The sequence below is a fragment of the Halichoerus grypus genome, chromosome 2, assembly GCF_964656455.1.
Source record: "Halichoerus grypus chromosome 2, mHalGry1.hap1.1, whole genome shotgun sequence".
In the NCBI taxonomy this organism is placed as follows: Eukaryota; Metazoa; Chordata; class Mammalia; order Carnivora; family Phocidae; genus Halichoerus; species Halichoerus grypus.
The window spans coordinates 13,138,221-13,165,243 of NC_135713.1; the positions used below are offsets into that span (position 1 = coordinate 13,138,221).

Here is a 27,023-nt window from a genome sequence, read left to right on the forward strand (position 1 = left end):
ATCTGGGACACTATCACTCTACAAATACACAAATACCGCATGTCCCTGCGACTTTAGTTTTCCTCTTAAGTACCAAACAGTATATGTAATGGCTTAATATTCAACTTAACGTTTGCTTGAGGCTTGACTTAACTTTTTTTTTTTTAAGTTTTTATTTAAATTCCAGCAAGTTAACATACAGTGTATTAATTTCAGGTATACAATATAGTGATAACGCTTCCATACAACACCCGGTGCTCATCACAAGTGCTCTCCTTAATCCCCATCACCCATTCTGCCCATCCCCCACCCACCTCCCCTCTGGTAACCATAGGCTGTTCGCTATTTTATTTTATTTTATTTTATTTTTTTATTTTTTATTTTTTTTAAAGATTTTATTTATTTATTTGATAGAGACACAGCGAGAGAGGGAACACAATCAGGGGGAGTGGGAGAGAGAGAAGCAGGCTTCCCGCTGAGCGGGGAGCCCGATGTGGGGCTGGATCCCAGGACCCTGGGACCATGACCTGAGCCGAAGGCAGACGCTTAACGACTGAGCCACCCAGGCGCCCCGTGTTCGCTATTTTAAAGAGTCTGTTTTTTGGTTTGCCTCTCTCTTTTTTTCCCTTTGCTTATTTGTCTTGTTTCTTAAATTCCACATACGAATGAAATCATATGGTATTTCTCTCTCTCTGACTTATTTTGCTTAGCGTAATACTCTCTAGCTCCATCCACATCGTTGCAAATGGCAAGATCTCATTCTTTTTATGGCTGAGTAATATTCCATTGTATTATGTGTACTGAAGTTTAAATGTTCATCATAAACAAAAGTTTCATCCTGCCCCAGGGAGGGTATTAACTTTAAGCCAATGTGGATATGCATGATCACAAGTTAAAAAAAATATTTCAATTGGAGGTTTTCACAGATTCTGGTGTAACAAATGGTGAGTATTATCCTGCCTCAGCATTATTCATCCATAGAGATGTGTATCTCAGCATCTGTAACCTATGTTTGTTTAAAGCAATGAATTAAAAGAAAGTATTGCTCCTTCTATCCCATATTCAATTAAGAGCTTATGGAAACATTTGGCTTTCCATAAGTATCGCTGAAAAGGACCATGCCCTATTTACCAAACTTGTGTCCAGAATACATACAGGAACACTTTAGGATTTGGGACATTTGAAAGCAATGTCAGGTTAGTAGGCAGACAGTGATTTTATTGTTTTTCACTTTCCATAGAAAATTTTTCAGTACAACAGTTAACTCTTTACAACAAAGAGTTAAAGCCTTCTATGTGGGTTGGATTATTGCTGCCGCTTTTGTTGTGTAATGCTTAAGAACAAAGGGTTTGCTATCCTTATCTTGATAATGTTGGGCTTGTACAGCTTGAGTTTTTTTTTGTTTTTTTTTTAAAAGTAGACTCTTAAGTCCAATGTGGGGCTTGATCTCACAACCCCATGATCAAGAGTCACATGTTCTACCAACTGAGCCACCAGGTTGCTCCATGGATATTCTGATACACTTTAAAGGTGAGGAAATTGAAGCCCACAGAAATTATGTCACCCGTTCAAGGTCACACAGGTAGCTAATGACAAAAGCAAGACTACACTTGGGTGCTCCAGTCTCCAAGCCTGTCTTTCAAACATTGCACAGCCTCCCTCCTTCCTCTAGAAAAGAAAGTGTGTTCTTGCTTGTAAAAACACATATAAAGCAATTCATAATCTTCCATTATAACCTCATATTTTCAGTATATGGCTAAAATGACTTGAAATAATCCAATGAGGCTAGTAAATGTTAAGTTACTGCACAAGACTATTTTAAATTATATTTATCCTAATTATAAAAAAAAATTTTTTTTTTAACTAACTTTGAAGAAAAACGTGAGTGGAGTCAGCTTTAGACTTGGGGAACCGGTCCTTTGCACTTCAATCCTTTTTAATGAGGACTAGCCCTGGATGTATGGGATGAGTGTCTCTCTTCCGCTCCTTCCATTGTTGCCAAAAGTAACAGATATTTGCCACCACACATTTCAGAAATTGTTTTCACTGTCAATTATTTATTTGTTTTCAAAATAAAGGCAGATTTGTATCTTGACTGTCTTAGATCTTTTTCTCATACTTTTAAAAAAGTAATAGCTTTTGAGATATTCATATACCATAAAATCTGCCCTTTTAAAGTGTACACTCGGTGGTTTTTTAATATACTCACAAAGCTTTACAACCACCACCAATACCTAATTTCATCATTACAAAAAACTCATACTAATTACCAATCACTCACCACCATTCCTCTTCCCTCAGCCCCTAGCAGCCACTAATCTACTTTCTGTCCAAATGGATTTGCCTCTTCTGGGCGTTTCATATAAATGGACTGATACAATAGGTGGACTTGTGTGTTTGACTTCTTTCACTCAGCATAATGTTCTCAAGGTTCATCCAAGTCATGGCATGTATCAGCACTTTGTTTCTATAGCCAAGTGGTATTCCGCTGTATAGATACGCCATATTTTGTGTATCCATTCAGCAGTTGACAGAGGTAAATATTTTTGCAGATACTCATAATATTAAAAAGAAGAATATGTAGAAATGTGAGCATACCATCAGAAGTGTCTGTCTGTGGAGTGTATCCTTCTGACAGGTTGAAGGTCCCGTTGTCAGTCCAGGAGACCTCGGACACGTCCGTGTCAGACACAGACAGCTCTTTGGCCGCAACCGTGAGGCTAATCTGTGTTAACAGAGAGAGCAGGGGCACATTGGAAACTTCTGGCAGAAATCTGCTTGAAAACTCCATACGAACCCCCAAACTATCAGAATAATAAAAACCAGGTGAGTAATTCTCCTTTTGAAACTGTTCAATCATCTTAGAGAAATAGGAGGAGTCCATTAGGCAAATCATTCAGCTTCAGGGCATGTAAGTAAATTTACAGTCAAACCACACAGCAACAAATGGAAAACCAAACAAAAAATACCTTAGGACAAAGAGCTGAAAGGTCTAATTCACTGTCATCTTTGTGACTTTTTTCTTTATCTGCTTCTGTTGAGAAAAAATTTAGAGGCTTTCAGTGTCCTGGTCAGCTTAGACATCGTGTACTTTATCCATTCTACAGTCATATCCTGACCCCACATTCCTCGTAGTCTCCAGTGCTTCCATTTAATTAAATGTGTGCACTCAACAAGCTTCACATATCTGCAAATGTTTGAGTTCCAAGGGAATGGTCCATATCAGTGATTCTAGTAGGGACTGGCCCAGCAGCAGCACCGCTAATGGGAACTTTTTAGAAATGCAAATTCTCAGGCCTTACCCTACACCAACTAAATCAGAAACTCTGGGGTGGGGCCCAGGACTCTATGCTTTAATAATCCCTCCAGGCGATTCTGATGCTTGCTGTAGTTTGAGAACCTATAAGGTGATAGGCCAAGTTAAACAGTGAAAAACGATCACTTTGGGTTTTCCTCTGTTTTCTTTGCCTCCCCTTGTTCTCTCCATCCCCTCTTATGCGGCTCCCACGCTCGCTCTTAGCCCTAGCGTGGTTTTTTATTTGCAATTGTCCACCCCAAAATAAGACAACTGAAACAAAGGAAATCATAAATAGCAAATATAGAATTATTAAATTCTTTTCTCCTTCCCCTGACAATTTGGATTAAAAAGTTAATTTCTTATGTGTTTGAGAAAAGCATAAAAGCCTAAATAAATAGGCAAAGGCTACATTACTTTGGGGGAATTAGCTTCGATATGTAATAAAAGGCTAAAAGCACTTTGAGACATATTCAAAGTGATTTCATAATAAACAGCCAGCTGACATCCCATTCCACGCATGGAATCTAAAACTCAAACTTTACCTACCAGATCTCTTACGTCTCTTCTGATTAATATATTCTCCAATTCCAAAATCTAGCTTCAGCAGAACTGACTTGATTTTGCTGTATATTTTTTGTCCAATATCATTACACTTAAACAGGGGACACAAAAATGCACACAGCACTGAAACGTAAAAAGGAAGAGCGCGTCAGTAAGATGACCTTCCTTTCAAAAGGCTACCTCTGGGTATCTCACAAAAACAGTCAGTCAGTAAGACAAATACAAGTTTTTTTCTTAGAGAAGTGCCTCTGTGAAATAAGTTCATAATTTCTATTCTTCCTCCTGTAATGAAAACATTTTCCCCTATACAACACACGCACACACACACACACGCATGCATGCACACACTATGCTTACAGTCACTGTTTTCAAAGACTTGCTATTAAATCAACTTTCTCCCTTTTATTCTTTCACCCTCAACACTGACACAAAGATTACTTGCTTTCTTGACAACAGTCCTGGATTAAAATCTGCGCTCTACTTATTTGTTGAATAAGCCATTTCGCTATAGGAAAGTTATTATCTATTAGCCTCTCATCAGTAATATTGGGATAATAATATTATCTCTTGGGGTTTTGTGAAGAATAAATGAAGTGAATGCAAACCATCTGAATAATGCCTGGCCTATATCAGACTATCCCCTGGCTCTCTTCTCCTTTAGTTCCTAAACAAGGCAATCAAGGGCTGATACTCTATATGAGTTCCATCTGAGAGAATGGATTTGCGCTTTGATCATCTGCCATGGATGTTACGCATTAGGAATACAAAAAGAAATGAAGCCTGACCTAGAGAATGTATTGTATTCCCTAGTGTTTACTTCTTTGTTGTTGTTAGAAAATGTGCCCATTTACCTTTTAAATAGGAGTTGCGACCTCAAATATCACTAGAAGCCAAGGAAGCATATGTACATTTTAAAAGCTGGTGTAAGAAAAATGGGGAAATAACCAGGGTTAGTTCAGTGGAGAGTGCCTGTCCCATCTCAAGGTGGCAGCACCAGACCATATTTTTCAGGAGAAGATGGAAATCTATACTTTTTTTTTTTTTTTTTTTTTTACAGCATTTTGGAGTTATATTTGACATATAATAAATTGCGCATATTTAAAGTATACAATTTGATAAGTTCTGACATATGCATACAACTAAGAAACCATCACCACAATGAAGATAGTGAACATATCCATCACCCCCTAGATTTTTCCCATCTTCCTGTTAATCCTTCTCTCTTGCCTTTCCCTGCCCCTACCCACCTCATCCTTAGGCAACCATTTGTGTGCTTTGCTATTAGCTAAAGATGAATTTGAATGATGTATAAATGGATTCACACAGTGTATGTTCTTTTTCACATGGCTTTTCCCATTCAATCTAATTATTTGGAGATTTATCCAGACTGTTGCGTACATCAGTTTTTTTCATGCTGAGTAGTCATTGTATGGATATACCACAGTTTGTTTACCGGTATGTCTATGGATGGACAGATAGACTGTGTTCTGTTTTTGGTTACTACAAATAAAGTTGCTGTGAACATTTGCAGACAAGTCTTTGTGTAGATATATACTTTCATTTCCCTTGGGTAAATACCTAGCTGTGGAATAGCTGGGTCATACATAGTTTTTAAGAAACTGCCAAACGGTTATCCAAAGTGTTTTTACCATTCTACCTACCCACCAACAGTATGTGAGAATTTCTAGTTGCTCTGTATCCTTGCCAATACTTGCTATGGTCAGTATTTTAAATTTTAGTCATTCTGGTGGGGGTGTAATGGTATGACATTGTGGTTTTAATTATTTTTTGAGCCACAGAACATACACAAGGGCAAAGGGATTAGTGTGTTTGTGGGGGATGGGAAATACAGCTTACTTATGGTTTTACTGACATAATTTAAAATCAAATCAAATCACTTATAACCAACCCTGCCTTTTGGCAGCCGTTCCTCCAACTTTAAAATATAAACATGTCTCTAGGAAAAGGAGAAACTTTGTACAGCAGGAAATTAAAGGATCACCAATATGCTGTATAGTTAAGGACTCATCCCTCCTCTTCCAAACTATGGAAGGCCATGTTGACCATTAAATGATACCATATGCATCACATAAATTAGCCAAATGTTCTACCATACTTACACAGTAGATAGCTGAGTATAACTCCAGGAATGTAACTTCCCAAGACTGTAAAAAATGTGCACACACTGCAGACCAGGAGACAAAACTAGAGATAACAGAAACAAGATGTGACATTATATATAACTCCAAGACATTTTCGGGCACAGGATACACAGACAATTATTTATCTATATGTGATCTATCACGTTATGGCAAATGTTTTTCAGTGTTCTTTTGTATTTGGGTCTGCCTGATGACTGCTGTGTTCAGCCAGCCTTAGTCCACTCTAACACTTAGTAATAATCATTGTGAGGTTCCAGAAGCTAATTTCTGGCACGGAGAACATCTCCCATTAATCATGCCTGTGGCTATATTACTGTCAGATGCAAGAGAACTGAAGACTAGTATGTCCCCAGAAACTTCTTTTCCTCAATATCAGTCACTGAAAATAATGCAGCCTGGTCAATAAACCTGCAAGTTCAAACTACTTCTATAAACTCATCAAAATTCATAAACACAGCAAAGCAGAAATTAGAGGCATTTATATAAATAGAATGGCAATTTGCACAGCTGATAAACTGCTGGGATGAATCCATTGGCCATTACTATCCTCCTTCCTAACCATATCCATCCCTCAAATTGACCTCACTTCTAGGTCACTTAGGAACCAAATGGGAATGAAATGAAATTCCTACAGTGAAATGTGCTTATTTTCCTTCTGTCAGTTATGACCAAAAAAATCTTGGTTGTTTCAAGAAATTTAAACATCATGACAAAACAATCTCCCATAAAGCCTTCACTTGTTTTCCACATCCTAGTCTTAAAAATAAACTATTTTTCTTCTTTTGATTTATCTTTAAATTATGTATTAAATTGGCAAGCAAAGAAAATTCATTAAGGGAATTTCAAAAAGACATATGAGGAAAGAATACATAACTCTGATCAGTAACTGATTAACACTGTCCAATGAACTTTGATTTTCCATTCTTTGGCACAGGGTTAATAAGTTAACTATCAAAAGGAGAACAGATGAACTTACAGAACAAACTTAAGAGCTGTTTCTGAAACAGCAGAGGCCCTTAAAGAATATGCAATTCGAATAGCAAAATGGAAGAGGAAAGACCATAAGCGTTGGAAGAGTAAGTGTAGGAAAGCATTACCGTGTCCGGAATTCAGTTTCACAAAGAGATTTCATATTATCCACTAAATCTGTAACATCATCTTAAGCCAATTGACTTGGACTACATTAATGCAGTCCAATGCAGAAGTTTTAAGTTCAGAATCTTCTAAAAATGTGTTTAATCATTTCAGTAAAATAGGCATCAAAAATGCAACTCTCCCTCTCCACCATATGGGTATCTATGCTAAGAATTACCTTCGGGGATTAAAAAAAAAATCCACACATATACAACGTTGCCACTTTAATATGCTCAAAATGTGTCCAAGCACAGTTCTATTATCAATACGACTGGAGTTAAGTGATGGCCTGTACGTGGTGCAACCAGAGGGATTTTCAGCGTCGACATTCCTAGGCCCTTCCAACTACAGGTGGAGGTTCAAGGAACTTGAACACAACACTGGTGATGGCTCCACCCTTAAACCCACATTCTCACAATCACAGCTGAAGCCGCCTCTACACACCCAAGTACTCCAAGGGTGTGCACTGTGCAATCCCTTTCAGACCACTTGCGACCCTTCTTCTCAGGGGTTTTCATCTTAATTGGAAAAATACACATTCCATTTATATAGAGACTATGAGTGTCTTTGCCAAAGGTTTTCTTTACTAGATAGATGATATAGGAATCTCTACTTTTTAGACCGACTTTATTATCTCCAAAAGCACCCTAAAAGGACTGTGTGTTCATTTCATCTCCCTTTGACTTCGGAACCAGCCTAAGTAATAGAAACAAATTCTTTTTTTATTGAATTGTAATTGACATACAAGGTTATGAGTTTTCGGTGTACAACACAGTGAGTCAACATTTACATACATTACGGATAATGACAAGTCTAATTACTATCTGTCACCTACATACTTAACATGATATTATTGACGACATTCCTTATGCTGTGACTTACTTATTTTTTTAAATTGAAGTGTAGTTGACCTATAATGTTATATTAGTTTCCGGTGTACAACATCGTGGTGACTTTCATAACTGGGAGTTTGTACTTCTTAATCCCTTTCCCCTGTTTTGCCCACTGCCCTGCCACTCTTCTCTCTGGAAACCACCAGTCTGTTCTCTGCATGTATGTGTCTGTTTTTAAACTGAGATTCTTCATAAGGTATTTTTTTTCTCCTTGGTCTGGCTGATAGCAAGACCAGTCACCATTTTTGTTAATGAGTTAGATAAACATGTATAAAATAGAGAACCCATCCAATCTTGAAATATAAGTTTGAGGATTTTCTAGTGCTAACACCCTCACATTTCTGAACCTCACTAATACCAGCTTTTATGGCGTTTGCTCCTAGTATATTATATCCAGGACTGGAGAACCCTTATAAGCTGATAAAATAGGTTAATTCATTTGTTTCTAATTTATTGCACGTTTTAAAGCACGCACGGTAATTCTCCTATGCTGGGAAACTTGCCTTGCCAGGGCTCTGCTGTTTAAAAAGAGACATTTCTTGAAGAAATATGCTGAAATTCATCCATGATTCTGCAATACAGTGGCTGAACCTGGATCTTTCATCTGGTTTGGAATTGATAACTTCCCAGCTAAAGAGAGAAAAAGAAAACAAAAAATTTTAGCTGCACTTTTGATGATTCCTTCAACATTCACTGCTTTAGCAAATATTTATTGAGCACCTGCTCTTGGCCACACTCTCTGGAAAAGCCCTGTGAATTCAGAGGTGAACAAGCCCGATACCTGCCTAATGAAGCTCGTGCCAAGAGAAGAGAGACAGGCTAAGCAATTTGCTGCACAACTATCCCATTACAATTAAAGAAAGAGGGTGGAGTATAGGGTGGGGCCTTTGAGACGTCTCTGAAGAAGTTACTTTTATGCCAAAATCTGGATTAGCAGTCTATCACGAGGGCTTGGAAGAGTTCCAAATAGAACAGTGTACAACATAGGCAGAGGGCCTAGAGCCAGAAGGAGCTACCAGCACTATTCTACAGAGCCCCACGTGTGGCTCCAGCAGAGGCAAAGTCAGCCAGAAGAGTAATGCTGCAGGAAGCTTGGAAGGTGGGACAGGACCTAATCATACCGGGTCTGGAGGGACTTTTTAGAAACATTTAAAACCTTAAGGATAGGGAAGCCACAGTGTTTTTAGAGAAACCTTGGCATTGATCTTCTAATCATTGTCATCATCGTCAATGACAATGCCTTCTCAATATATATTATAGTCCGTCAACTCAATAGAAACTGTTAAACTCAACAGGGTCTCAAAATACCTTGTATTTTTCTACTATACCTTCCCCCACGTGTTGAATGTGATGCATTTGTTATGCATGTGCCCTGTGTCCCTGACCTCATTTTCCCACAGGAACCTCAATAAGCTAAAACCAGTAACCATCTCTCCAGGAAGAAGACATGCAAACACAGGGCATTCCCCTAAAATCACAATGACATCGAGTTCAAATCCCACTCTTGCAATACTAACTCATCACAGAAATATACCAGTTCAAACAAGCTCTATCAAGGGCCCCCAAATTCTTTCATTTAATAGATAATTTTTAGTGCCTACCACGTGGAAAGCACTGCCATAGAGCTAAGGATACGGCAATAAATGGATGTTTCTAGTAGAAGACAAAGATTATTAGTGAACTATCATCCGAGCTACAACTGCAAGGGAATCAGAGTAAGATGATCTCTGGATTCAAATCCAGTAGTCCTAACACAAATCAAAGCTACTTTGGCCCTTTGGTGCTCAGCTCCCCAGAGACTGTGTATATGTGGATTCTATTTTTTTTTAAGGATTTAAATATAACTTAAAATAATATTAAAAAAGGAAATTTAATTATCTAATCCACAAATTTTAATTGATTTGAGGGAGCATGTGGTGGGGGGTGTAGGGAAGGGCAAAGGGAGAGGGAGAGAGAGAATCCCAAGCAGACTCCATAAGCCTGGAGCCCGTCATGGGGCTTGACACGGGGCTAGATCCCATGACCCTGAGATCATGACCTGAGCCAAAACCAAGTCGGATGCTTAACCAACTGCCACCTAGGTGCCCCTATTTCTTTTTAATATACCTTGAACACTAAGACAATTTGTAGATTAGATAATATTTCCTTTTTTAATATAATTTTAAGTTATATTTAAATGAATGCAATAGCATTAAAAAAGAAAAAAAAGCGATTTCACTTTCCTTTCCCTTTATTCTGAGTCAAATAATGCTCTACCAGAGAGTCACTGAGTTACCAGTTCTCCAGGTTTATGCTTTCCATGAGGTAGACACTTGCCAAATGATTTCCTGACTATCATAAGAAATGAACTTTTGGGGACGTTTAGCAGTCAGGGAGTAGTTTATGTATCCATTAACTCTACCCCTCTCTTGAATCACGGAGCAAGCCTGTTTCCATTGGTGACCAAATGGAGCACTAGCTTTGCATACCTTATGAATGATTCCAGACCTATTAAAGGAGACACTAAGTGCATGGCTAGGAAACCACTTTCTGTAACAAAATCTTGCCAACAGGTCTGCTTAATGGGAAAATATTCTGTACAGGAGGGCAAAAACTACAAGTGGCAAAGGAAATAGTGAGATTATTAAACTGTGATCTCCTTTTTTCTTTAAAGATTTTATTTATTTATTTGAAAGAGAGAGAGAAAGAGCGCACAAGTTGGGGGGGGAGAGACGGGAAGAGGGAGAAGCAGACTCCCCACTGAGCAGGGAGCCCCACATGGGGCTCCATCCCAGGATCCCAGGACCATGTCCTGAGCCGAAGGCAGATGCTTCACCGACTAAGCCACCCAGGCGCCCAGTGGCCTCCTTTCTGAGAATAACTTATTGCAAACTGGCTAGGATAGGCTAGGCCACTGTTCCATTTACTGGGGCCATACAGTTGACAGCAATACAGATTTTAATTTCTGCTCTCTGTGCATATTGAGTAGTATTTAAGGATTTGGTTGAACTGTCTGGCAAATACAATTCTAGCAAAAATCAATGAAAAATGTATTATGGAATGGTTTATCATTCTTTTAATGATTCAAATGGAATGAATGAACATTTCATATTTGGAACAAATTTAAGAGTATTTTCATCAGGATAATGAACAGATAAAGTGAGTTGTGTTCAGGCAATGAAAGATGAAATAGCAATGGAAATGAATGAACTCAGAATGTATGTATGTAAACCTCAGAATCAGAATATTGAGAGAAAAAAAATCACAGAATACATACACTATGATTTCATTTATATAAAGCTCAAAGTCATGCTAAGCCAACAGATTATTTAAGCAAGGAAATGATTTAAAAACAAAACAAAAGAAAACACCCAAGATTCAGGAAAAGGGTTACCTAAGGCAGGGATGGTGTGGGGGTATGTAGGGAATACGGCCAGCAAGGCATGTTACAGCGAGGCTTCTTGAGTACCGGTCATGTTTTATTTCTTAACTTAGATGATGGATACATGCAAATTGACTTATTAGTGTTCTTAAAGCTACACACACACACACACACACACACACACACGGCCTTTATTTAAAAATTTACTGAGGGGTGCCTGGGTGGCTCAGTCAGTTAAGCATCTGCCTTCGGCTCAGGTCATGATCCTGGGGTCCTGGGATCGAGGCCTGTGTGGGACTCCCTGCTCAGCGGGGAACCTGCTTCTCCCTCTTCTTCTGCCCCTCCCCCTGCTCATGCTGTCTCTCTCTCTCTCGAATAAATTAAATCTTTTTAAAAAAATTAAATAAAAAAAATTTCTTGATACTTAAACATATAATCATGCTTTTTATTTAGTAACAGTTTTACATGAGTATATCTCACTTCACATTCTATATATAAATGTTACTTAAGTTTTTGCCTCAGTTTATTTATTTGTGAAGCAAACAGTATTTCTGCTAGCTAGAGCCATGAAACATAGTTTCTGAGTAAGCTGAACCTTATAGATGCTGAAACCTTGTTCTAATACTACCTTTAGGATTCCTATCTCAGAAGTGACACAGCATTTGTATACATATTTACTATTCTAGTAAGTAAATACCCTAAAATCAGAAAGGAGCCTACTCTAATACTAAATTATCTAAAATTACCTAACTTATCTCTGCAGAGATAATGTCATGGTGAAGTCTTCATACAGTTTAAGGTGCTTAATACATATCACAATGAATTAACTAAAAATCTCGTTTCACATTTAAGGATCTTACCTATTTTCATAGTGGGATTCAAGTGGATATGAAGAAACCTCAGCATCCATCCATCCTTATTCATTTATTCAATAAAAAGTTACCCAGTTCCCCCTTTGGGTCTCACATTATGCTCGGTGTGTTTCCTAGTGTTATTTCCAACCAGCGCAAACTGAACGCCGGTAGCGCTGTCCCTGAGTCTACAGACACCACCGCTTGGTGGGAAGGAGAAACGGGAATATTCAATTGGTGAATATTTTCCATGGCCATACAAGGACACTCTTATTTATATTAAATTCCTCCCCTTTGGAAAAGGCCCTTATGTGACAGTATCGTAGGACAATAAATTCCATGGTTACTTATATTAACGCAGTAACCTTAAATAAATCTAATCGATATTTGAATTATTGTTACAGTCACAAACAGAAATGAGGAATCCATTGTGTAAAACAGGAAAATATTATCTAACCAGATGGGTTTTGGAAAGAATAGTAAATGTTTAAAAACACAGTAAATGAGAAAAAGATGTATAGATTGTGCTGAATAAAATTTAAAGGAAATATGTACAGCTAAAAAAAATTCAAATCAAAAGCAAAGAAGAGATCCCACTCTACACTTCAAATGAAACATGGATCTGGGGCACCTGGGTGGCTCAGTCAGTTAAGCATCGGACTCTTGGTTCCAGCTCAGGTCATGATCTCAGGGTCCTGAGTTCAAGCCCCGCGACAAACCCTGCTCTCAGCGTGAGTCCGCTTGAGACTCTCTCCCTCTCTCTCTCTGCCCCCCTGCTCATGCTCTCGCACATGTGTGCACACATGCTCTCTCTCTCAAATAACTAAATACATCTTTAAAAAATACATGAATCATGGATTCAGAAGAGTCACTCTCTGGGAGTTTCGTAATAGTTTTAAACCGTCCAGCAAGTAATTCTGAGTCCCACCGGGACACACATTTCTACAGTCTTCCATCGTATACAGTCTACCATTAATGTATATCATGTCATCACATTTCAATTCAGGTAACATAGGTGTATAACATATAATTGAATAACATCTAATATAGTTGTATAATTCAGAATGAAATAGGACATTTGATGTCAACTTTTCAGTCTTATTTTATAGGTGAGGAAAGTGAAACCCAAGTTTTCTGAGCTAATTCAGGGCAGAGCCAAGACCTGAGGCCAAGAGTCCTGGTTTCCAGCTGTTCTCTTTGTTTAAAACATGTGCCCTCTTCAAAGAAATTCAATGACCTCTTTTGAAGAGTCTACATATAATTTACGACAAGGAAGAACATTCCATGTTCCTTCTCACTCCTTTCCAGAGTCAGGAGGGTTGAGGTGTGACTGACCAATACCAACATGGCATCAGTTAGTACCCACCCTTTCCAAGAACAAGAGAGTGCTTCGTGGGCAGAATCTAAAGACTCAGCGGAAACTAAGATTCATGCTTGGTGTCTGGTTCATGTTTTAATACAGATGACGTACACATAACACACAGTTGCTCTGTCATGAAACTCTAGGTTTTCCTGGAGAGCCTTGTCTGAAGAACACATAACCAGAGAAAGGATCTCCTGTGAATACTGGATGATGCTGGGGAGACAGATCTTTTACATGGTGTGTGGCTATCTTCCCACCATCCTTGGCGCGGATCAACAGGCAATGTAAGGCCAACTAACATAAAAGGAGACTTAAAAACAGTTTGAAGCTTCACTGAGTTCTTAACCAAAGAGTCTAAGTCTTCTGTGATTGAAGCTCATCCAAGGGAGAAAATTACCAATGGCTTCAGTATAATATTCCAGGGTTTATCTCTTTCCTCTTTAGTTTCAGAGGGAAAACTGCATTTTCCAGTAAGGATCTTCGGTCCTTCCCCCTCACCCCCTCCCCGGTTCCAGCTTTCTCTGTCACTCATGCCCTCATTAAGGAATGAACCTCTGCACACTCCAGCCACAAGATAAGGACCAGTTAAAAGTCCCTCCCTCATGACTGTTATCCCCAACTTCCCACACTCTTGGTGAATCCAGTTCCAGTTCACAACTCCCTGCCCCCTTGTGGCTTTCAAATGGGCTTTGCCCAAGGATCTGCAGACATGCAGTGCTTTCCAAAAAAGCTCTCGAAACTAAAGGCCTTGGCAGATGCCATTTTGTTACCATCATCTTCTCAACAAAAACTAAGGGACAGATTTTTAGCAAAGGACACTCTGCATGGTCAAGGTAAGCAATTATTTACCAAAGAACCCTGAGTTCAGTGAAGTGCTTTTTCAGCAGCTGAGGAATTTATGGTTTCACCTGCCTGTGACAGTCCAAGGGGAATAAAAATGAGGAGGATGGCTCCTTAGACAAGCAGCCTCACTTCATCACAGAAGGGAGCTGAGGCTTCCTAGTGGAATTGGAAACCAACATCCCTTCTTCTGCCTCCATATCCCTATTAGAATACAATTAAGTATACACAGTAGGTGATGTGGCCAAATGAAGCCCTTTAGGCTGTTCCCAAATTGAGTGTGTGTGACACCCCCCCACCCCGGGCACTGTTTAAACAGCAGCCTTCTGGACCTCACTCCAGAGATTCTGATGGAACAGGTCTGGGGTAAAGCTCAGAAACCTGCATTTTTAATGACCGTCCCAAGTGATTCTGAGGCAGGTATTTTTTTTACCCAGAGTCACTGCAAGAAACACCCCATGAGAAAGTTACATAGAATTCCTGGTTCAAAACAGAGACAAGAGGAGAATTGGCTTTAGGCAAGATGATATATGGGGGATCCAATCTGCCCTCCCATTGAAAACAACAACAATGGAAGGAAGGAAGGAAGGAAGGGAGGGAGGGAGGGAGGAATGGCAGGAATGGAAGGAATGGTGTCTGCCTTCAGCTTGGGTGATGATCCCAGTGTCCAGGGATCGAGTCCCGAGGGGCTCTCCGCTCAGCGGGGAGTGTGCATCTCCCTCTGCCCCTCCCCCTGCTCGTGCTTGCTCTCACTCTCTCTCACAAAAATAAATAAAAAAGGAAAGGAAGGAAGGAAGACAAAATATAGGAAACAATGATTTTCAAGATCCTCGACCCGAAGGAAGGATGTTGATCTCTGAAAGGTGGTGAGTCCTATGATCGTCCAGTGGCCTTGAGCTTCCAGGCCACAGAGTAGGGAAGGGCAACCCAGTGCCATCCAGGGACTGCCTGAGCTGAGGAGACAGAACTCAGGGTCCAAACTGAAGACCAAAGAGGCTGGAGATGGCAGGACAGAGTGTGGGAGCAGTTGGGCCTGCAGAGAGACCACTGGCCATGTGCTGGGGTCTGGGTCTTCAGCCGAGGGCCAAGGTAAAAGTGCATGAGGGACCTGGGGGCCAGGAACAAGCCAGCAGAAGGGACGACGGGGAGGAGTCCTGCACTCACGCAGGGCTGAGAATGATGCCTGGTCTCACCAACCAGACTGGAAAACCTCAGAATTCACAGACATTGGACAGAATTCTCAGAAGGGTCTTGCCTTAGTAGGAGAATAATTAGTCCTCAACTAAATGCTGCTTTGATCGCGAAAGTCTTAAAAGCAAGCTCCAAAAGGATCAATCTGATTTAAAGCAATCTCGCGGTGTCATTTGTAGGAATATAGAGTGGGGAGTTTTGTTAAGAACCAAGGAACTCACACGTTCAAACTGGGGTCTGAATGATTTTATGTTACTTGCGCGGCTGGCTTTAAAATTATTGTGTAACTTTTTCCTTCAAAAAAAAAAAAAGCCATATTAATAAATCATGTCTAAATTTTATATTAAAAGTCAAATTTGTCTATACAGTTTAGTGGCCACAGAGATGAAATTTGAAGGCACTTTAGTTTCAGAATGCAGCACACAGCCTCCTCCATTAGGGGGTTCTGTAAGACCAAGAAATGGGGACACTCCCGTGCTCTTTAAAAATAGACTGTAATTCAGTAAGAGCATGTGCTAGCTGCCTGCTTCATCTCCTTTGCCCAAAGAGTCTTTGAGCACTAGAAAATATCAGGCTGAACAAATGAATCTTGGCAGAGCACAAAAAACCTCTCTCCAGGGGCACCTGGGTGGCTCAGATGGTTAAGCGTCTGCCTTCGGCTCAGGTCATGATCCCAGGGTCCTGGGATCAAACCCGCATTGGGCTCCTTGCTCGGCAGGGAGCCTGCTTCTCCCTCTGCCTCTGCCTCTCCCCCTGCTCATGCTCTCTCTCTCTCTGTATCTCTATGTCTCGAATGAATAAATAAAAAAAATCTTAAAAAAAACAAAAAACCAAAAACCTCTCTCTGTACCATTTCCCTTCCGTTCATGTCAGTAAACCCGCACCGAGTACAGAGAACTTGCTGTCAGGTACCCTTCCTGGCTCCGGGCTTTTAGCGATGCCTCCACCAGTATGTGAAGGTTTACACGTGACCCCAAAATAATGACACACACACACTCGTGGTACATGAAACTCACCTTTATAAAATGACATGTACTTGTATCTAGGACTATTGGGGAAAAAACAGAACTTAAAACAAAGTTGGGGACTGGATGTGCAAGGAGAAGCCAAGACTGCCTTTACATTATTGTAATGCTTTACCGGACAACGGATCTTTTTAGCATATACTCGGGAACTTAAGTCAAAAAGTATTTTTTATAACTGAAAGTTATTTTTCTAAACCAAAAAAAAATAGAGTTTTAAAATATATCCAAACTCAAATCTTTTTGCATATTTCTGGAGCTTTAGATGCCATCCATGGACATCCCTTTGTGGAAGCCAACTTCAATTTGGCTTCTGTTTAAGCTGGCATTGGTTTGGCTTCTGGCATTTCTGACACAACATAAAGTGCTATATTTTTCAGTAGGTGCAGTGGAGAAGTATATTTTAAATTATGAGGCAGAAACAACTATTTAAAAAGAGTTATGGATTAAGATTACAGAGTTCAGTATGACAGTTTTTTTTAAGATTTTTAATTTATTTTTGTGAGAGAGAGTGAGAGCGAGCACGAGCAGGGGGAGGGGCAGAGGGAGATGCAGACTCCCCGCTGAGCAGAGAGCCCGACTCGGGACTCGATCCCTGGACGCTGGGCTCATCACCCAAGCTGAAGGCAGACACCCAACCAACTGAGCCACCCAGGCGCCCAAGTATGACATAGTTTTATTCAGGTGACAATGTTCAGTAAAATGGAAAGACGCAAACAGGGTGAATAATTCCCATCAAGGCAGCTGAGTAATCATTCAAGTCAAGGGGGGTAATACGGAACATGAAATGAGAGTCCTTGCTAAAAGCAGGGGTGAAGCGCTGTTCCACTTGCTGTAAGCTTACGATCCTATTCAGTCCTTACGGTCCCCCTATGTGTGAGGTGCTATCTACCATTCCTGTCTTACAGAAGAGGAAATGGAGGTCCTTGCTCAAGGTCACGATGGAACAGGGCTATACCAAATGGGACTGCGAACGCTCATGATGTGTGGTGAGATACAGGAAGACTCTGGACTGGAACACAGGGATCACTTCAGAGATGAGCAGGAGAGCACAGTGGAGCGGTAACAAGGGAAGGATTATGGAATCCCTCAACGCCAGGCGACAGAAATAAAAATTCTAAAAAGCAGCTCTGGTTCCCAGGTGCAACGGAGGACCAAGGAGTTCAGAAGCCTGTCTTCCGTCTCCACGACCCCAGCTGTTTCTAAGGCAGGCTCCACACGGTGATCCCACAGCGTGTGGCAATGACAGTCATGACCGTAGTTCCTGCTGGAGGAGCATTCCTGCGCGGACACTCAGTGTTAAGCACTCTGTGCATTTTCTCACCGAGTCCTCGCCACCGGAGCCCCACCCCGCCCCCCATGAGCACCACACCTGCAAGGCCGGGCCTGGAGCACCTCCAGTTTACCCATGAGAAAGCAGGGTGAGAAGGAGCTGTTGCTGACAGCCACGGCATCTTCTCATTTTCTTTTGTAGCAATTATCAATTGTCGTTAATTTCTGTCTGTCAAGTTGACTTCCCCATTAGACTTTAAATTCCGTAAAGGAATTCATGGGCACAGACAGCTCTGTCTTCAGCAGCTGACAGAGCTTGATATCTATGAGGCAATAAAATACTGAATAAGTGCCAGCGACAAAGGATATTAAAGGAGGAAACTATCAGAAGGAGTGAGCAGTGGTTATTTAGTGACACCATGCATGATTTTTGTTGACTTATCTGAATGTTTCTGTCCCATTACAGATCAGCAATAATTAGCATGTATTCATTTCGAAGTATAAACATATACAAAATAACAGACAAAAAGCCCTGAAAATTTGGAGACCAACTTTCATTTGTATGGAATAGTTTCAATTATTTTCTTCTTGCAAACGGAGAGTTAAACTGCCTTCAAAGTTAGGCAATTACGGTAAATACGTCTCATTTATTCCAAGAAGCATTCTGAACTGGTAATCAGTATTTTGTGTGGAATTCCTTCTGGCAAAACTTGGGTCCTCACGTTTGACTTCTCCATGGGGGATCCCCGAATCCTCGAGCACCTTCTGCAGACATGACCCTCACAGGACGAGAGAGCATTTGTGACACCCACGGAGAACAGGACAGGGCCCCCGCCAAGTCGAGTGGGCCAGAAGGCAAAGATCAACGAATGTCCCACCTTCACAAGGGATAGAGAAAAAGGAGTCCCTTTTTGTTTTTGTCAGGCAACCTCAATTCACTGGAAAACATGTTCAGATATTGTTTCCTCTCAAACACACACACACACACACACACACACACACATGCACGCATGCACATTTCTAATCACTTTTCAGATTTTCCATATCTCCAGGAAGTCCTATTACAATACTCATTTCCAAAGAGGTTTAGGAGTCTGTCATACTACACCTACCCCCAGAGAATATACCTTATGTCACACTATTTGTTTTTATTTTTATTTATAGGAGTTGGAAATAGAAACCAAACAATAGTTTTCAGAAAGTTAACTATGTCAACATCCCATACTGATAAAGCTTTCACAAAAAAGGGATCAGTTATAACCTAAGTTGTCCCCTAGCAACCGTGACATACAGCTCCTTCAACCATCACACCTATAAATACACCTTGGCTTGGAGCCCCATGTAGTGCTTCATTCTCGGCTAGTGACTAACGGTCTCATGCTCTCTGCTGGGAGAGAACATCTGTTCATGTTAATTCCTGTCGAATTTTTCTTAGAAAGGTCAGTCAATATCCAGTTACAGATTTTAACATTTCTTAGTGCAACGTGTTAGAATTTTTCTTAATCCTCCGGATACATAATACGTCCCTCCGCATGCATGCGTGTTTGCGTGAGTGTGTGTAGGCAGAGAAACAAAATAAAAACAGAGATCTGTTTCTCTGCACAAACACGCACAGAATTAGAACCATGACAAAGCAAATAAGATGTGTCAGCTGGAGGATTAAATAAGCAAACACCAGATTAAGAAATTACATAGCACTCAACTCAAAACCTTCACTTTCTCAGACCAATTAGCCACGTGAGCAAGTCCTCCCAAGGCCACGGACGGGGAGGCACCCCCTGAGCTCCAGCTTCTGCTGGCCTGGGAAGCTGAGCCTCGCCTTCCTCGGGGCAACTCGGTGTTCTATTTGGGGCTCTCTTTTTATACTAAGTTTCAAAGGAATCAAATATCAGTTGCTTTGTGAAACGGCTCCTTTCCCCTTCCAGCTCAATCTAAGCGCTCTCTCTTCCTTCCCCTGGGGTGGAGACCGTCAGGGCACCCAATCCACCGAGACAATCTGGAAGCCTGGCACTTAACCGCCATCGCGAAACTTCTTGCATTATTCGAATTTCCATAAACACATGCCAGTTAGACGTTATTTTTCAGCGTTTTCAATGTTGCTAACTTTTCAACAAGCAGACTTTCAGCAGCCCGGGCATGAAGAATTTAAATTCCATTACTGGCTGGGAACAAGCACCTACTTGAGACAAGCAGGAGATTAAACACCCTTTCTTTGGGAATGCCAAGATTTGCTTTGGTCATGATCCTTGAGGGAAGAAAAGGTTTCTACTTTGTCCCTAAAGGACGAATCATATCTGAGAGTCAAGAAACGTTCCTCAAGGGAAATAGAAATTGTGACTGAGAGGAAAGTTTGCTAAGTTGGATATAAGCCTTTCTTTGCATTCTACTCGGGACTCACCATTTCCAATGAAGTACAATCCAGAATTCACTGTATTTGGAGTCAAGAGTAAATGTCCCTTCCCTGTTTCTTTCACCTTTGGCCTAGTTACAGGAAACTGAAATTTCTGTGACAATACTGAAAAATTTATTTCTTACAGTGCAAACATTGTCATTAACAATACAGTTCCTAATTTTGTTTTCTAGAGACCGTACCCACTGCACTGGGCCTGAATACATAGATACAAGCCAGACTGAATGATCAAGTTCCTCCCGAGTGCTCTTATTATGAAGGCTAATTAAAATTAATTTTGCTTGGAGAACTTGTTGTGATCAAGGCACACCATGGAGCGGCAAGCTGGAGTGACTATCTGTCCTTTTAAAGACTACATCTCTCCCGCTCATATATAAGCCGGTCACTGAATGACATCAGTGGCTTTTAAAGGAACACACCCTTACCAATGGGATCATTCTTATCAGTCATAGAAAATATAAGAATCTCATTATGATCTCATTATGATGTCTTAATGCTTGCTAAACTTGCCATCAGCTTCCCTCAAAAGCAGATTTTGAGAATAAGCTATTGTATGACTACGGCATGCCGTCACGGTAAATGAGTATCATGCAGTACTCAAAAGCAGAATGCAAGGGAGATGGCCATGGATCAGGGTGTGGGGAGGCACAAGCTAGAAGGAGGATGGGGGCACCTGGGGGGCTCAGTCAGTTAAGCATCTTACTCCTGATTTCAGCTCAGGTCATGATTTCAGGGTCGTGAGATTGAGCCCCATGTGGGCTCTGCGCTCAGTGGGGGGGTATGTTTCTCTCTCTCTCTCTCTCTCTCTCTCTCTCTCGTCCTTTGTCCCTCCCCCCACTCATGCTCTTTCTAAAATAAACAAATCTTTAAAAAAAGAAAGAAAGAAAGAGGATGGTGGAGGTTACCTTCCTGACATGCTGTGGGATCTGGAAAGAATATCCGTGAGGCAAAGGGGTGTGTGAGAGAGAAGGTAGGAGCGGACATGGCACCTGAAATGTGTTCCTCTGGAGGTCTCTTTGCCTCAGGAGCGTGTGCAGTGGCTGAGAGTATGGAGTGAGGACAAATGCCAAAGAAGTTATTTCTCCTACTGGTAGGTCCTCTAGGAAAACAAAATTATAAAAATGAATCAATCCAACCTGATTTAAGAGAGAGTTTCCACAGGAAAGCATTTCCCCCCACTTCTTCATACGCATGTAAGAGCAACAGGAATTTGGCGAATAACAAGCTGAAAAGGAGGTGCCCTGCGATGTATTTCTAATGAACAGTCATTAGATTAGAGGCTTTGTGTAGTTTATGTAGAAAGATTCAAGGAGTTCCTCCAATACTTGGTTTTCATTCACATTATTAATCTCCTCAGGAAACCTTATTTTTAAAAATTAGCATTCTCCCATGAAATGTAATTCGGTGCAAACCAATGAGATATGAATGATCTGGGCTGAACCTTATTAGGCCGGTGAGATGCCCACCCATCGACTCTGTCCGCCTTCATTTTTACCTGTGGCAGATACTCAGCTCTGCCTCTGCACTTGAGGGCTCTGTCAGTGGTGTGCAGGAGAACTGGACGGCTGCCACGTGTGCTTTCTGTGTGGGTTAATGGCCAAGCCAGCATGCTGGAGGTCAGCTGCTTGCCCAATGTTCTCGCCATTTCTAGGACGTCATCTTCACTCCATCAGATATCACAGCAAAGTGACGCACATGTTCACACCTAGCATGCATCCCTCTGGCACGAGGTTCTCTCTGTGCCTCTTACTCGTCTCACTGCAGGTCCTTGTTTACTGGATTTGCTAGTCAGCAAAATGTGGTGCATAGTTTATCATGATTCCATGTTCTTTTTTAGTATTATTCCATTTTCTGCTTGTACTTCATAATTTAGGTCTATGAAGCAGACTTGCTAAGATCCTTTAGCAAGATCAATAGCTCTTTGGTCAAGCTCAGTCATGTGCTGTTCCCACCGGAGAACTACCCAGAACCACAAGGACAGAACTACTGGGAAATTGCATGTAACTGGGCCTGGACATTCCAAGGGTTGTCTCCACCCAGCTAAGTAGATCAATTAAGCGGTGCTAAACATTTCATCCTGACCTACTTGGGAGCTCATAACCTTAAGGGAGAGCCATAAAGGTAATGAGTCCTCAGGGAAGTGGCCACAGCCAAAATGGAACCAATAGAACCAGACAGCCAAAGAAAATCACCTGTTACTATGAACAACACAAAGACTATTTTAAACAAACATGCAATGAAAGACACAGACATAGATGTATCCTTTAATCATTGCCTTGAAAGATAGTCTATGCTTCCTGTATTTTCATCAGAACTGAATCTATCATGCACATTTCTTCTCTTTATTTTTTAGCTTGTGTTACCATAATGCACTTTCAAGAAATGGAAAAAATGGCTCATCAAAATGTTGGGTTCTATAAAAATTAATTGTTTTTAAAGAAAGATATGCCTTTGTTCCTCGTGTTATGCACAAAAAAGGCCTTGTACTTTCGAATCTATGTCATCTTTAACAAAGTTTTCCAGGTCCAGCATGGGCTGGATGACCTGTCTACACAGCATAACCAACACTCACCTCAGATGCTAAGTACATGGTTTGGTTCACACAAAAATTAAGTTCACTTTGAATATAGAGCCAGCAGGGCCAGGAATGAATCAACTCTGTGAATCCTGTTAGGAATCAACTCTTCAGAATCACAAGAGCAAATGAAATTAACATTCTTTCAACAAATTATGGCTAAGGAATGGAGGGGTCATAACAACACGCAGACCAGTGGCACGGCGACCACAGAAGTCCCGGGGAGGCTACTCAGAGGTCCGACTCCTTCACAGAAGGAACTTGGGTTGCTTGGGATCCCTTTTGGGATCATGCCAACCTTTGAATACCTCAGGAAATCAGAGGGTCCTAATGGACACGAAGTGGAGTGCTGCTGGATGAGATAATCAACACCTTCTGCTCAAGGATTTTAAACTCCAGAAGGGGTCTGTCCATTCCCATGTTTACGTGCAAAGCTGACTTTACAGAAACTCTGAATAAGTCCTCTACTGCTATTAAATAAACAGCATTTACTTTCTTACGTCAAGAACATGCCTAGAAATTTGTATTAACTTGAGAGAGGACTCTTTAAAGCTAGGAATGTCCCTTAAAACATCCCTGGAGATATTGACGGGAAAGAGAATCTCTGACAGACAGTGGTTATCAGGGACACGTCCAGTACTGAGGTCCAAGTGCTAAATCTCAAGCCAGAGGGGTTCCCAGCAAACAGGCCTCCTAGGCTGCTGAGAAAGGCCCAGTCTACCTCCATGTCCGAGGTGGAGAGGGCATGTGAAATGCTTATGGTCTTGCCATGGAAAAACTGAAAGCCACGTAAGGAATTCCGTCCCTCCTTTACAGGGATCGCTGACTTCCAGGCACTCAGGTGCCCCGCCAGCCTGCCCTTCTGCAGGCTCCGTCACTGGACCTGGGAAGGTGGCTGACACGCCACAGCTTCATTTGCTTTTGTACAGTCAGTAAATCACACAACTAGGAATTCTGTGTTTGGTCCAAGCAGGAACCTAGGACTGACTTCACCGGAAACATGTTGCTGGAGATCCCAGAGGTGGGGGTAGGACGTAAGGGCATATTTTCCCAAATCAGTGGGCACTGTAAATGTCAGGGCCTAATTACCCGGGAGTGCTTAAATCTTCCTTTCTCAGATTTGCACCATGGGGTTTAAAAGAGCTATCATATCCCACCCTTATTTATTGCAATAACAGTGGTCACTTCTTAAGCTGCTCTTTCAGGATTAGATAACGTCTTCCTCCCCTTCCCTAGGATGGTATAGATCACCTATTAATTCTAAACCGTATTAATGAGAAGTTGGTATGACTATTCTTAGACTCAGGGTATAACCTGAATGCTGGCTGGCAACATGCTTGGGGCATTCCGCTCAGTCCAGTAAAGATGAGCTTACCTATATGTGCTGGGGGAGTTATGAAATTGCCAAATGACTTCAGGCTTGGAACAAAGACTGGTGTTCTTGCATAAAACATACCCCTGTGAATTAGCTGTGATTTCTAGTCTCATTTCTTTAAAGAGAAGCAAGAATTTAATGACAAATCAAACATCTCACATAAGGATCTTTCTAAATTTTTATCCCCCACCAACCTTTTTAGTTGTTTGTCCACTTTTTTTTTTAAAGCAGTATTAGGAATTTCCTCTCTCCAATACATTCCACTTAGTTTTCACAGAGGTAAACAGCTATCTCAGGATATAAGTCCACCTATTCTACCAAATGTCAAAGTGACTGATTTAAACAAGAGCAGTTCATTTCTCCCTCACGGACAGCAAAGCGTAGTGGCCCAGGGCTGACACGGGATCTCTGTAATGTAGTAGACATAAGCTCTTTGTATCTTTTGGCTCAGATACTCTCCACATCGCACTTCACTGCATGGGCCAGGACAGTCACTGCAGCTCCTGCCACGCCATCCACGTGGCCATCCACATGGCCATCCAGGTGGTAGTCAGCAGGAAGGGAAAAGGGAAGCAGAGAGCACTCCTTTCCCAAAGGTCATGCCTATGAGAGGCGTGCAAAGCTTCCATCCACCTCTTGCTGGTTGGAACAGAGTGCCGGGGCCATGCATAGCTGCAAGAGAGCCTAGGAAATGAAATTCAATGACCGGTGGTCGTCATCCAGCTAAAACTTGGGACGCTGTTACCAGAGGAAGGGAAACCGAGTGTTTGGGAACAACGAGCAGAATCTCCCACGATGATACCCCTTTGATCTCTTATTTCATCCATTTACATAATTTATCGTTAAAAATGATACAATTACTGTAGCAACCACAATGCGCATTGAGAGACTGGCAAATACGAACGCTGACTTGGTAGGAACACAACCCAAATGGGGGAAGCAGATAGAGACCAGAGGAGACATTTTCTGTAAAGGATCAGATAGCAGCTCAGTCATTACAGCAGGGGTGCGGCCAAAAACAATATGCAAATGAAAGAGCATCGTTGTGCTCTGATAACATCTGACCTACAAAAACAGGCTGCAGGGTAGATGCGGCATCTGAGCCACTCTAGTCGGCTGGGTTCTGGGCTTCACGGGCCTGAGCCATGTGGCTACGCGGCAGCGATGGGAGCCACTGATTAACTCAGCCAGCTAAGTGGGAGCTGGTCAAAGAACGTCTGCTATTCGAACGCCTCTCCCCCCCTCGCGTATTGCGCATGTACCAAATGCTAGGAACTGCATTAGGAGTTTTATTACATTATCTCTAATCCTCACTTCTATCTGATACAGCGGGTAAAATGCCCCCATTTTCCAGATTAGAAAGCCGACACAGCCAAGAGCCAACCACACCAGGATCAAAACCCAGGTCTCGCTGGCTCCAGCCCACTGGACGGTGGTCAGATGAAAGATAGCCCCACTGCCAATAACACATGAGATCTAAGCACACAATTTCTTATCCTATTACCGGTGAAGCTGTTATATCTGCCGGATTTGACTGAAAGTATTACAGTGAGAAAGGTTTCCTTCTGATCTCAAAATAGACCTTGCTCTAGAAATTTATCCAGGTTTTAGCCAAGAGGCATCTCACCCTCAGATTTTTCCTGGGTAAAGCTGCTAAGGTCTTAAGCTCTAGAACACCGATAACTAACGGAAAGGAAAAAGTCACGGTGCTATCGATAGCCTTGAAAGCTTTTCAAGTCTTTCCAAGTTTATCTAAATTAATAAAGATTATTGCTGCAGTCCTACTCTCATCCTTGCCCTGACGCCCTTATGATTCACTCACACAACTGGTCCGTCCTCCCCGAGCATGGCAGACCACACTGATGTGTCATAACACTCTTTCCAGAACCTTCTTGACAAGGACTCACAATCCTTCTCAGAGCTCCAGGCGCCATTTCTAGTTTACAGGAGCCGGCATGAGAGAATAAAGCCACTTGCCATCAAACTCTCAACACTAGCCTCATGGAACACAACAGCGGTGCATTTTTCCCTCTGCTGTGCCCAAAATGGAATTATCAGTTCCTTCTCTTATTGTCGGTGCTGTGTTTGCTGTGTCTTACTTTACTAAGCAAATCTCTTCTTGTTTCAGCAAGCAAACAGACTCACCCTAGGCTTATAGTTTATCTCCGTGTGTGTTCCTTTTATAATGAAATCTACATCTCAAAGTCTTCCTTAGCACAAACAAATATGCTTCTAAAGGGAAGTTTTCAAAATATTTCAGAATGGGGAAACTACGACTATTTACAATTCATGTTCAGTTTAATTACTTTGGAAGGAAAGTTATCTGCCACAAGCTACTCTAAAAACATTCTGTTAACTTTTTAGAAAGAGGGAGCCACGTTTAGACATACATATGCCACATAATCTGTGATTTCTGCATACAAGAGTATGTATGCTCTAGAAAGTAGACACTGGGAATTTCTGAAAAGTATAAACTCATTTGCAATCCCTTCACCTTATCCAAAAATGGAGTTTATAGGTATAATGTTTTTTAAGATTTGCGAGAGAGCACATGAGAGAGAGAGAGAGAGCGCGAGTGCGCACGTGCACAAATGGGGGGAGGGGCAGAGGCAGAGGGAGAAGCAGACTCCCTGCTGAGCCGGGAGCCTGGAGGGAGGGTCGGTCCCAGGACCCCAGGGTCATGCCCTGAGCCAAAGGCAGACGCTTCACCGACTGAGCCGCCCAGGCACCCCGTAG

At 41.5% G+C, this 27,023-nt stretch overlaps 1 protein-coding gene across 2 annotated transcripts in view; it reads right to left on the reverse strand.

Moving 5' to 3' along the window:
* Positions 1–27,023, reverse strand: part of RETREG1 (reticulophagy regulator 1) — a 135,759-nt gene that overhangs the window by 4,204 nt on the left and 104,532 nt on the right. For both annotated transcript variants that reach the window (XM_036109221.2, XM_036109223.2), the window contains 5 exons: positions 8,531–8,657; positions 5,959–6,043; positions 3,824–3,961; positions 2,949–3,013; positions 2,578–2,704 (listed from right to left, as the gene is read on the reverse strand). In XM_036109221.2, the coding sequence (XP_035965114.1) occupies positions 2,578–2,704; positions 2,949–3,013; positions 3,824–3,961; positions 5,959–6,043; positions 8,531–8,657 (542 nt within the window). The remainder of the gene's footprint in view (positions 1–2,577; positions 2,705–2,948; positions 3,014–3,823; positions 3,962–5,958; positions 6,044–8,530; positions 8,658–27,023) is intronic.